This window comes from Nerophis ophidion, linkage group LG09, assembly GCF_033978795.1.
Source record: "Nerophis ophidion isolate RoL-2023_Sa linkage group LG09, RoL_Noph_v1.0, whole genome shotgun sequence".
Lineage (NCBI taxonomy): Eukaryota > Metazoa > Chordata > Actinopteri > Syngnathiformes > Syngnathidae > Nerophis > Nerophis ophidion.
The window spans coordinates 43,157,950-43,171,389 of NC_084619.1; the positions used below are offsets into that span (position 1 = coordinate 43,157,950).

A 13,440-nucleotide genomic window follows, 5' to 3' on the forward strand; every position below is an offset into this window, starting at 1 on the left:
CGTCAAGTCAAGTCTGTAGTTAAGCTCTTGCCAAACAGACTGTTGCTTGTCTATGGTAACATTATCCATTGTGGAAGTGATTCTCTGCTTAAGTTCAACAATGCTACCAGGAAGAGAGGACATTTACCACATTTTGATCTGGTTCTAAACTTTCTATACATTCTCGGAACATTGGAGGTTATTTCAACAAGAACTGTCAAAATTAATGGCCTGCGAAATGATGTAGATTTTTTGGGACACCCTGTATATTACATTGGTTTTGTGTGTAAATAAAAGACAAAGCTTTGTCACATGATTTTATTACACTGTAAAAAGTACATCACCTGTCATGTATATATTATGTACACAATACATTTTTGAATAAAGCAAACATGATCTCCATAGCAAGTTTTGAACAAGAAAATAAACATAATAAAAGTTTAATCTCTTTAGCGGTTTGTGTTGTCATGGAGACGTAGGCCATGACTTCTTCCTCAATAAATAACATCAAACAACTCAGGATGCGCCAGACAAAAATTGTCATACTTATACACAACGTAACGTTAAGTCAATTTGCAAATCAGTTGACATGAAATAGTTATGTGTCATATAAATATGAATGTGAAGCACATTTCATATAACTCCATCTTATCCACCATACAATTTGCACTTGAACAGGGAAAGTGTTTGTGTTGCAACATATACAATATAATAATCAAAATATCACTCCTGCACTTTATCTGCAAAGTGGAATGTTTTAAAGAACGACAACTCCTGCAAGGGTGTGATCTTTTCTTGGAAGACCCAACAAAAAACAAAGAAAAAGGTCTTTATTTTTTTTGTGAGTAAGACCATCAACCTATTATCTTGTATGGCAATGCTGCACAAACATTGTTTGCACCATTGTTAAAGTATTATTATTATTCTTAATTTGTTACATAGCACCACGAGTAATTAATAAAACATGAATTATTTTATTCAACTATTTTTTTATCTTAATTATCTTATTTACATACCTTGTTTCTGCCTGCTCACATTTACTTTGTATCTAAATTGCATGTGGAGGAGGTATCACATTCATTTCTTCATTTGGACTTTTTGGAATTTTTAGGACTTATTCTATTTTAATAGTTTGTGAAATCGAAATGGGGAGTAGTGATCACATTTGTTAAATATCTTTATTTTGACTGGGGATTATTTTAGACTTTTTCTATAATGAAAGTTAGCGAAATGTAAGGGAAGAGGAGCAATGGCATGCATTAAATGTCATTATTTTGATTTGTGAAATATTTTGCAGTTGCTCTATTATGAAAGTTAGCAAAATGTATGTGTAGAGGAGCGATTGCATGCATTAAATGTCATTATTATGACTTGTGAATTATTTTGAAGTTTTTCTACTATGAAAGTTTGATACATGTAAGTGGGGAGAAGCGATCGCAATGCACTTGGCTGCAATGCGTGTGTTTGTGTTGATGCCAAGCTGTAAAGCTAAAGGAGCTACTGAAAACCTTTTAAGTATGCAAGTTACTAACTGTCCCTTCATGGAATCTCAACATTTTCATGCGCAAAGACGACAGGTGAAGCAGCATCATGACTATCAACTGATTTAAAAGTAGACTTTATGGAGGAAGTAGCACGTTCAACCTGATTTGTGAGTCCTGCTAGTCAAAAGCACACACGCTGCTAAACACTCCAACATCAACAAATGTGTTGAACTTCTTACAGACTTCAAATAAAAATTTAAGTATGGTGAATACCTTGATACATATTATACATTAAAGATGCTAAAAATAACCAAATGTAGCTCAATATATACTAAGGTATTATCTTAGCTATGTATTGTGTCTGACAAAGCTAGTAAGTGTAATATCTAATGATACATCTCATTAATAATTAGACTTTGTACAATGTGCAGAGGACCAATAATGTTTTGCGAGAGTGAAGATTGTGTGTTGAGTGAAGTGGTACTACTGGATTTGGTCAGCAGGGCTTGTCGGTCTTGGAGCAGGGAGCAGCGGTACAGGAGACGTGGCCTCAATGAGAGCGGGATTGAGGATGATTGGCAGGGACATGGGCGGGACCCCCACCTGCAGAGGAGAGGCTAGTGGTTGGATGATGAGAGGAGACTGGCTCAAAGGTGAGGAGACCTGGCCTTCAGGTGTTGCTCGAGGCATAGGCATAGGAAGCATGGCTGTGGGGACAGGAGACAATGCCTCTGCAACTGAAAGACAATGAGTAATAATTAGAATATGACAATAAAAAAGATTTATGAATATGTATTGACGATGGCAGGTGGAATATTAGAACAGATACTTATAAATATGAAAGAGTATTGTGTTACCATTGGCTGCTTGGTTATCTTGAGGTGAAGCTGGTCTGCTACTTTGTGAGTCACAACTTGCAGACATCAATGCTGCTTCTTGTTGGAGTGTTGAACTTGTAGATGCTTGTGATGAGGAATTTGGCTGCACAACCTCTGATGTAGGACTGGGTGCTGGATCTAATATATTAATATTTGTGATGAGAATTACAAGGGCAAGGTATACTAAGGTGTGACATGCTTTATTACAATGTATGAACTATAAAAGCACCACACTCCCCCAAGAACATCAAATGAATCATATTTCATATACAGTTGCATGACAGCAAGTTTTTTCTGTATTTACATGATCACATTTATAATACATTTATAACTGTGTAAAGGAGCAATCACATTCATTAAATATCTTTATTGTGACTTTGTGGATTTTTTTTGACAATCAATTTCTATGATGAAGGTTTGTCAAATGTAACTGTGAAGGAGCAATTGCAAGGCTGTCATCTATGCTACAAGTGTGCACGTGTAATGTAAAGGAGCAATACCATACTATGGGTGCCATCAACAATAAACTATTGGCCCGAGTGTGTGAATGTAAGTGTGAATGTTGTCTGTCTATCTGTGTTGGCCTGTGATGACTTGTCCAGGGTGTACCCCATCTACCGCCCGAATGCAGCTGAGATAGGCTCCAGCGGCCCCCCACGACCCCAAAAGGGACAAGCGGTAGAGAATGGATGGATGGATGGGTGCCATATATAGTAAAGTGGCCATAAATGGTACTGCAAACACGGTAAAAAAAATTGTAGTCCCCTACCACTTTCCACGACTAAGGTTGCCAGATATCCGCCGAATCCCAATTCTACTCCAAGGAACTAAAAATGGCAATTGACGAGTCCTACTCTGTAGGTTTCTCTTGTTTATGATTCTTGCAAAATGGTTTACGAAGTAATTATGCCACATTTTACTGACGTCGATTAGCCAAATGTATTTGTAAAGTTAAGCAGCAATATTTTTTGTAGGGAGTTGGCTTTACCCTGCTAAAATGTCTAATTTGACCGCACAGACCACCATCAAAATATAATGTACTATATATCGCATAGGCCTGCTTTGATGGCAAGTCAAGGCCAACAGTAAAATTACCGCCACATTCCGTTCACTCCATGTTGCATCCAACCTGACACACTGCATTTTCTTGCATGTACACACATCACCATATTTAAGTGCAGAGTGCAATTCTATGAGCCAACCCACATTACGCAAAAACCAGGTTATGCATAAATCATATAGCTTGCGATTCTCGATTCAAAAACAATATTTTTCCGATTCAAAACGATTCTGTATTCATTCAATACATAGGATTTCAACAGGATCTACCCCAGTCTGCTGACATGCTAGCAAAGTAGTAGATTTTTTTTTAAAAGCTTTTATAATTGTAAGACAATGTTTTATCAACAGATTGCAATAATATAAATTTGTTTTAACTTTTAAACAAACCAAAAATATGACTTATTTTGTCTTTGTGAAAACATTGGACAGTGTGTTGTCAAGCTTATGAGATGCGATGCAAGTGTAAGCTATTGTTCTTTTTTTTTTACATTTTTCTAAATGTCTAATGATAATGTCAATGAGAGATTTTTAATCACTGCTATGCTGAAATTATGACTAATATTGATACTGTTGTTGATGAAATTAATTTTTGTTTCATTACTTTTGGTTTGTTCTGTGTCGTGTTTGTGTCTCCTCAATTCCTCTGTTTATTGCAGTTCTGAGTGTTGCTTGGTCAGGTTTGGTTTTGGATCTGGATTGCATTGTTATGGTATTGCTGTGTATTGGTTTGTTGGATTGATTAAAAAAAAAAAAAAATCAATTAAAAAAAAAAGAGAATTGATTCTGAATCGCACAACGTGAGAATAGCAATTTGTATTCCAATCGATTTTTTCCCACACCCCTAATGTATATACATATATATACATATACATATATATATATATACATATACATATACATATACATATATATACATATACATATATATACATATACATATATACATATATATATATATATATATATACATATACATATACACATATATATATGTATATGTAGTGCCAAGTAAATACCAAACCATATGTGCCCGATGCACATACAGTACCAGAAATCGCAATTAGCCGTGCTAATGTTGGAACGCATTTCCTCAGCGTATCAGCATATTGAGAACGAAATAGTCACTTACTCTACCCGTATCCACATAGGTTTTATCCGTCGAAAATATATGTTGCACTGTCAGTTGGAATACACATCGACATACAGGCTAACGGGCATATATTAACCCCATTGGCCTATATGTCCAGTGTCATTGACGGGGCTAGCATGCTAAGTAAGCATTACACTAGTGTGATGGTGCTTTGTGCCTAAGCATTCATTGCACAAACATACTAGCTTTGTTAGACAAGATCATAGACTGTTGGGCAATATAGTTTACATACATACATACATAGTCACTGCCGTTGTGTCCTTGGGCAAGACACTTTACCCACCGGCTCCCAGTGCCACACACACTGGTTTAAATGTAACTTAGATATTGGGTTACACTATGTAAAGCGCTTTGAATCACGAGAGAAAAGCACTATATAAATATAATTAACTTTACCTACGAAATGTCAATATCCATTTATTACAAGTAATAAGAAAACGGAAATGCCTGACTTACAAAATAGGGAGGAAGTTAGCAAGTTTGGCGTCAGATGAAAAAATCTTCTACGTCTTCAATCGTCTCCATCTTTTAAAGGCATCTCCGATACAAACCCTAATTTTGTTCCTGGCTTTGTCATGACTAAATTAAGAATCGTAACGATGCCTTTTAGTTTTATTAAGGTCTGACATGTTTAGTAACTTTACCAGTGGCAGTTGCTAGACAAAGAGGGCGGTGCGTGGATGGCAACATGTATGTGACACACTCACATACTTTCTAATTGGTCCAACGGTGGAGGGCGGGCCATCGAAATAAAAACAGTAACAATATTCCGGGGCTGTAAATCTAATTTTGAAATTAGCATACTCCGGCTGAACTACCGTCATCTGTTATGAAAGTATTCGAAAAAAACATGATTCATTAATGCCTTTTTACATTTAATGATGACCTGACAATGAAATTATTACATATGGCACCTTTAAATTGCGAGCGTGCATGTGTGCGCTGTAACTCTACACTGGATTAATCAAATACTTTGTGTAGTACATATTCCTTTTGAGAAGCTGCGTGAAGAATGTACATTAAATCAACATACCTGGTAAAACAGTTTGTTTAAAAAGTTCCTCTCTCAGGTGAGGCAAGAAGCAGTCAATTCGTTCCCAGGTTATTTCCCACAGGTCTGAGTATTTGGTTTTGGAATCTGCACTGTGGAAGATCTCTGCTGTGTCCATCACCAGCAGCATGTTTTTCAGAGACTCGGGGATGGCCTCCAACTGGAAAAGCACGCAGGTAAGCACCATGTCGGCCACACGCTGGTCATTCTTTTGATTGACAGGTCATGTTTACCAACAAGTCACTGGATCCTGCATGCATGTACTTGTCCATGAAGTCCAAGATGGTGAGCCAAAGGGCAGCAAAGGTTGGCAGGGACAACAGAGGTAGGAGGTGCTGAAGGAAAACCTGCAGAAAAACATCACATATTACATGACATTACACGTTTTCTAAGCTACACTTACACATTCTAACGCAGTATTATTTGAAATGGTGAGAAGGCCATGAAAGAGTGTAAAGGTCTAGGCAAAATAAAAGCTCTAGTAATTACTGATTGTCCATCAGAGCGATTAGTAAGTTGCTTGTTTAATTCCTGTCTTTGTGTCAGACAAAAGTGCACTTAAAAGGTAGCAGCACTTTTTTTGGAATTATTATGAGACATGACGACAGATAGGTTTTCTAATTCATCCTAAATACTGTATTAAATACATCCGATCGAAAGTCCGTTTACAATGGAGCCTATAGGAGCAGCTCCATTCTGCCTGTAAATCCCTTAAAAAAATATCCAAACGCCTCCAATAAGGTTTTATATACATGTTGTAAGTATGTGTGTAATGTAGTAACGGGCACATTTGTAATAACATTTAAGTATTTTGATACTTTTAGGATTTTGTCTGAGTCTATGAGCATGAACTGATGAAGCCTACTTGGAAGAGGAAATTTGGGTCAGAATTATTGTTACTGCGTATGCCTTTAATGGCAGCTATACTTTGGTGTTAAGAGGTAGGACTAAATTTAATAATCTCGGAATGAAGCGGTTGTCTTAATGCTGTCTCCCCCCATTCAACATGTACAGACGTAACATTAAATGCTGTTGAATTTTTGTTGCTTTAAAACAAATTGAGCAAAAAAACCAAAATATTGTCTGGAGTGTCATGTGTCGATGTAACAACAAAAGAAGGGATCCAGTTGTTGTCTTAACGAGCTGTTTTATTCACTTAATTACAGCTACTCCAACTGCTAATTGCTAGCCTCAGACACATACAAAGAATGTCGTAACTTGAAGGCGTGCGGCAACGTATACATATCCCAACATAAATGGCAGAGCTACATTTAAAAAAGAGAGTTAAAACAAAAGTAGTGATCAGAAGGAAAAAATGATAACCAAATACTGTGATATCGTCGGACAAGCAGAAATGCATAAAGCCATGTTTGTTCGCAGTGGAAGTCGACTGCTTCCTTAGCAACTGCAGTGAACGAACTAGTCCAAAAGATGGCGCCATAACACAAACAATAACAGACCTTTCCGTTTATGTTATGCTCTGCACATGTTAAAGTAAAGTATTCCTATTTAAGGTGTGATGCATGAAAATGCACGCAATCAGATAATTGTTTTCAGGGTGTATTTACACAGTAACATTCTAATTCGAATAAAGATTAGATTAAATATATTTCGTCCATGTACATATGACTAATAGTCAGTATTGGCCAATACTCAAGGCTCCAATATTGATTTTGTATAAGAAGTAAAAGAGGTTGTATTTTGACCATGGCTAGTATGTACAGTGTATATGCCATGAACCTTTGACAGCAGGGTGCATGCTCTCATTCTAGTCTCTTCCATTCCTCCAACATCAGCTGGACTGATGTTGTCCAGCAACTTGGTCAGCAGTGGGAAAAGAACCTGCAAGAAGAAGACATGTGACTTTTGAAGTAGGTAGTTAGACTTAGACTTAGACAAACTTGAATGATCCACAAGGGAAATTGTTTTTTTTTTTTTTTTTTAGACTTTATGACACTGTCGTGCTTGCTTTCTTTTCCAAGTCTTTGCAGCAAATATACCTTATTGAAGCAGGACTCCCACTCCGTAGCATTTAGCGTCTGCAGATCGTGAACGAGCAGAGCCCTCTGAAGGTAGGTGAGTGCCTGCATGCGCACCTGTCGTCTGGCATCACAGCACAACCAAGCAATACCTGAATATGTAAACATTGAAGCACCACAGTCATTAAGCCGAGCTTCAAACAGAGGTTTTAATTTGGGCAGGTGTGGCTAAATTGCAGACCGTATCTTGTTTTTTGATGGTTAAAATAAAATTTAAGAAAACAAAAACATGTGTAAGAAAATGTTTATGCTTTGTCATCAATAAAACAAAGCGTATATAGCCATTCATCCATCCATCCATTTTCTACTGCTTGTCCCTCTCGGGGTTGCGGTGGTTTTTGGAGCCTTTATAAGCTGTATTCCGGTGGAACGCAGAGCACTGTAATAGAATGTCTTTGCCTATCTATATTGCACAGACGCATTAAGGTGGCCTATAAATCCTTCAATTTCTTTGAAAGCATTAGTATATCTGTATTTGTATTTTTGATATACTATGTATTTTTTATTGGGAAACTACCTGAAACCAGTTGTTTATGTTTTAATCTTAAAATATAATTAATGTTCAAATGCTCAGTAGTTTTATGTTCTTGTGTTTTGTTCCTTTACAGTAGCCAAAATAACCAAATTGTGACAAGCCTTTTACAAAGTACATTTTAGAATCCAAATTTGAGCTAGTGCTAATAGAATAACAAAATAACATACATTATTTGTTAACAAAAAAGGTTTTAAAACATTTGAGTTCATTCATTTATTTTAGGGTCATGACTGAGCAGGAGCCTATTCCAGATGACTTACTTGCTCAATTGCGTTCCAAGCTCGCAACATAAAACACTCATATCTAAAATCAAGGGGTCACGTTTATCCGACCTATGTCATAAAAAGTGACAAATATGATAATTTTTCACCAAAATAGTCATGAAAATAAATAAGTGAGCAGAAAACAGGTGAAAAGAAAATGTTTTAAAAAGTCATGACAACGTTCCATCGGTGCTCGTCGCCACACTCCCCAAACAGACATTGAAGTAAATGCTTCACAAATGGCAAAAGACAACATTTTTGTCAACTTCCTTGTTTACTACGTAAATACAACAGTGCACGTGTGTGTGTGTGTATGTGGTGTCATGTGACCATGTGAGTCACTTGAGAGACATTACTTTCATATTAAAAATCACTTTTTTGTAATGTGAACAACTACATCAAATATTTAACCAAATATTAGGCAGCATAAGCTGAGTATCTTTCTTCATGTTTGGTACTAAACTAAACAAAAGAGGAGTCAGGTTACTCATGTAAAGATAATGCAATGATGAACAAAATATATTATTGCTAAGCTAGGCTCCAGCACTATCCACGACCCCAAAAGTGACAAGCGGTAGAAAATGGATGGATGGATAATGTATTGATATATAAACATGTTACACATAAATAAAGTACTATCTAATCTAATCTAATCATATCATCTATACAATTAAGCAAACCTTGCAGCAGGGGGCACCAGCAGCTTGTCCACAGGGTCTGTGAGTCAGCTTCAATCTTCTTACCAGCAGCCTCCAAATGTTGCTGTTCCTTTGCCCAAGAGCTGTAAATGCTGGCAGCCCGAGTGTGCAAAGTGTGCATCAAATCTAACAGCTAGACAGACAAAAACAAACATCAGGGAAGGGGAAACCAAATGATTTATTGATTTGACAAAAATGTACATAGTCTAATTTCACGCTTAGGGCCCTAATTCTCTCTTGCGCCTAAGTGAAAAAATGTCTGTAATTGTACGATTTCTGACTGCACAATATAGAAAATACATAGTGAATATAATGTAATCGCATTATTTGATTGAATTGATTTTTTGGGAGTTACTATCAAACTTTCTCAATCCCCCTCGTAAGCGCACGCGCACACGCGCACGCACGCACACACACACACACACACACACACACACACCAATCCCCTCCAATGCGTCATGTCTTCATAAATATTTGGGCAAAACAGAACTCTTAAAGTGACACCTGACAAAGCGCTGCCTGGATTAATACATTATTTTCACATCAAAAGTCATATATGTTAAAAATATTTCAATGGTATTCACAAGTGTTATTAAAACAAAGTGCACAGCCAAAAAAATGCATCATGGCAGAGTTACACTCAATTGATGAGCGTGCTTTAATTCACGACTTAAGCACTTTTGCCTAACTAATGCGGTTGGGCGTGTCCGCAGGCTGTGTGTGGGTGACTACAAATACAAACCTCATTTCCATATGAGTTGGGAAATTAAGTTAGATGTAAATATAAACAGAAAACAATGATTTGCAAATCATTATCAACCCATATTCAGTTGAATATGCTACAAAGACAACATATTTGATGTTCAAACTGATAAACATTTTTTTTTTCAAATAATCATTAACTTTAGAATTTGATGCTAGCAACACGTGACAAAGAATTTGGGAAAGGTGGCAATAAATACTGATAAAACAGAAGATTGCTCATCAAACACTTATTTGGAACATCCCACAGGTGTGCAGGCTAAATGGGAACAGGTGGGTGCAATGATTGGGTATAAAAGCAGCCTCCATGAAATTTTAAATAATTCACAAATAAGGATGGGGCGAGGGTCACCAATTTGTAAGCAAATTGTCGAACAGTTTTAGAACAACATTTCTCAATGAGCTATTGCAAGGCATTTAGGGAGTTTACCATCCACGGTTCGTAAAATCCTCAAAAGGTTCAGGGAATCTGGAGAAATCACAGCACGTAAGCGACGATATTACGGACCTTTGATCCCTCAGGTGGTACTGCATCAAAAACTGACATCAGTGTGTAAAGAATATCACCACATTGGCTCAGGAACACTTCATAAAACCACTGTTAGTAACTACAGTTGGTCGCTACATCTGTAAGTGCAAGTTAAAACTCTACTATGCAAAGCGAAAGCCATTTATCGACAACACCCAGGAAAGCCGGCGGCTTCGCCGGGCCCAATCTTATCTAAGATGGACTGATGCAAAGTGGTAAAGTGTTCTGTGGTCTGACGAGTCCACATTTCAAATTATATTTGGAAACTGAGGACGTGGTGTCCTCTGGAACAAAGAGTAAAATAACCATCTGGAATGTTATAGGCACAAAGTTCAAAAGCCAGCATCTGTGATGATATGGGGGTGTATTTGTGCTCAAAGCATGGGTAACTTACACATCTGTGAAGGCACCATTAATGCTGAATGGTCCATATAGGTCTTGGAGCAACATATATTGTCATCCAAGCAATGTTATCATGGACGCCCCTGCTTATTTCAGCAAAACAATGCCAAGCCACGTGTTACAACAGCGTGGCTTCGTAGTAAAAGAGTGCGGGTACTTTCCTGGCCCGCCTGCAATGCAGACATGTCTCGCACCAAAAATGTGTGGCGCATTATGAAGCGTAAAATACGCCAGCGGAGACCCCTGACTGTTGAACGACTAAAACTCTACACAAAACAAGAATGGGAAAGAATTCCACTTTCAAATATTCAACAGTTAGTTTCCTCAGTTCCCAAACGTTTATTGAGTGTCATTAAAAGAAAATGTGATGCAACACAGTGGTGAACATGCCATTTCCCAACTACTTTGGCACGTGTTGCAGCCATGAAATTTTAAGTTAATTATTTGCAAAAAAAAAAAAGTTTATGAGTTTGAACATCAAATATCTTGTCTTTGTAGTGCATTCAAATGAATATGGGTTGAAAAGGATTTGCAAATCATTGTATTCCGTTTATATTTACATCTAACACAATTTCCCAAACCATATGGAAATGGGGTTTGTAAGAGAAGAGGGAGAATAGGGCTCTTATTGCTTAGGTCGATACCGGGGTTCTGCAACCCGCGGCTCAAAAGCCATACAATACACAATATTTTACAGTGAGATGAGAAGCTGTGGCTGTGGAAAATGTAGTGATAGCATAATAGGATGCAACCACGCAGACACTCCTTTGTAACTCACATTAAGTGCAGGCTTGAAAGTGCAAGCAACTCTTTAAATAGTGGGAATCGGTCAAGTTTTGTCATTGTGTCGTTATGTTCTCCTTTTCTCTGTCTGCTGGATTTAATAAAGCCACTACATTTGACTTTCAAATAATAAACACTTTGGAATGTGTAATTTTCTTAGTTTATTTAAATCGATGAGGATAACTGATGTCGATCACAACAAAAAGCAAACCCAAGACTTCTTTTAGTAAGCACTGTCACTTGTGAGCATGAAGGAGCTTCCTGATAAACACAGTTTCATTATTCCCAGTTAAACAAAACAGGAGTTGTATCAGACCTTTTTATTTCTTAAAGCATTAAAAACCTCCAGGGACAAAGTATCACTTCGTGTTTCATAATGCATCCAGGCTTCAGTATCTTTTATCCCAGGGGTCCCCAAACTACGGCCCGCAGGCCGGATGCGGCCCGCCAGCGTCCAAAATCCGGCCAGCGGGAAGTCCCAAGTTAAAAAAAAAATATATTCTAATTATTATTTTTGAAATCTGTCCTTTCTAATCCATTTACCACCACCTTGTTACTCTCGGTGTCTCCTAACTGCTCAGGCATATATTGTCTAAAAATGCATGTTTTCATCGATAACGTGACATCATTGCGCTCACGCCGCAGTGTTGGGCGAGCATGCAACAAGTGTGCGCTTTTTAAGTCAATTATTGCGCGAGAAATATTTATATATATATGTATATATATATATATATATATATATATATATATATATATATATATATATATATATATATATATATATATATATAAATATATATTGTGTTAGTAAATTTTGTTAGATGTAAATATAAACCGAATAATATGTTTTGCAAATCCTTTTCCACCCATATTCAATTGTATGCACTACAAAGACAAGATATTTGATGTTCAAACTCATAAACTTTATTTTTTTTTTCCAAATAATAATTAACTTAGAATATCATGGCTGCAACATGTGACAATATAGTTGGGAAAGGGCATGTTCTCCACTGTGTTACATCACCTTTTCTTTTAACAACACTCAATAAACTTTTGGGAACTGAGGAAACTAATTGTTGAAGCTTTGAAAGGGAAATTCTTTCAGAATCTTGTTTTGTGTAGAGCTTCAGTCGTTCAACAGTCCAGGGTCTCCGCTGTCGTATTTTACGCTATATAATGCGCCACATATTTTCGATGGGAGACAGGTCTGGACTGCAGGCGGGCCAGGAACGTACCCGCACTCTTTTTTTACGCAGCCACGCTGTTGTAACACGTGCTGAATGTGGCTTGGCATTGTCTTGCTGAAATAAGCAGGGGCGTCCATGAAAAAGACGGCGCTTAGATGTCGGTTTTTGATACAGTGCCGTCTGAGGGATCGAAGGTCATGGTCATTCAATGTTGCTTTCTGGCCATGCTGCTTACGTGGAGTGATTTCTCCAGATTCTCTGAACCTTTTGATGATATTATGGACCGTAGATGTTGAATTCCCTAAATTTCTTACAATTGCACTTTGAGAAACGTTGTTCTTAAACTGTTTGACGATTTGCTCACGTAGTTGTGGACAAAGGGGTGTACCTCTCCCCATCCTTTCTTGTGAAAGACTGAACATTTTTTGGGAAACTGTTTTTATACCCAATCCTGGCACCCACCTGTTGCCTATTAGCCTGCAAACCTGTGGGATGTCCCAAATAGGTGTTTGATGAGTATTCCCCAACTTTATCAGTATTCATTGCCACCTTTCTCAATTTCTTTGTCACGTGTTGCTGCATCAAATTCCAAAGTTAATGATTTGCAAAAAAAAAAAATGTTTATCAGTTTGAACATC

General features: G+C 37.3%; 1 protein-coding gene across 2 annotated transcripts in view; it reads right to left on the reverse strand.

Annotated features, from left to right (window-relative positions):
• Window positions 1–283: 283 nt before the first annotated feature.
• The window catches only part of gbf1 (golgi brefeldin A resistant guanine nucleotide exchange factor 1), a 229,607-nt gene continuing 216,450 nt past the window's right edge, over window positions 284–13,440 (reverse strand). For both annotated transcript variants that reach the window (XM_061911029.1, XM_061911028.1), the window contains exons 34-40: window positions 9,122–9,272; window positions 7,605–7,735; window positions 7,345–7,446; window positions 5,838–5,951; window positions 5,587–5,764; window positions 2,321–2,479; window positions 284–2,200 (exon numbers count right to left, since the gene is read on the reverse strand). In XM_061911029.1, coding sequence (XP_061767013.1) covers window positions 1,947–2,200; window positions 2,321–2,479; window positions 5,587–5,764; window positions 5,838–5,951; window positions 7,345–7,446; window positions 7,605–7,735; window positions 9,122–9,272 — 1,089 coding nt within the window. In that variant the 3' untranslated portion in view covers window positions 284–1,946. The remainder of the gene's footprint in view (window positions 2,201–2,320; window positions 2,480–5,586; window positions 5,765–5,837; window positions 5,952–7,344; window positions 7,447–7,604; window positions 7,736–9,121; window positions 9,273–13,440) is intronic.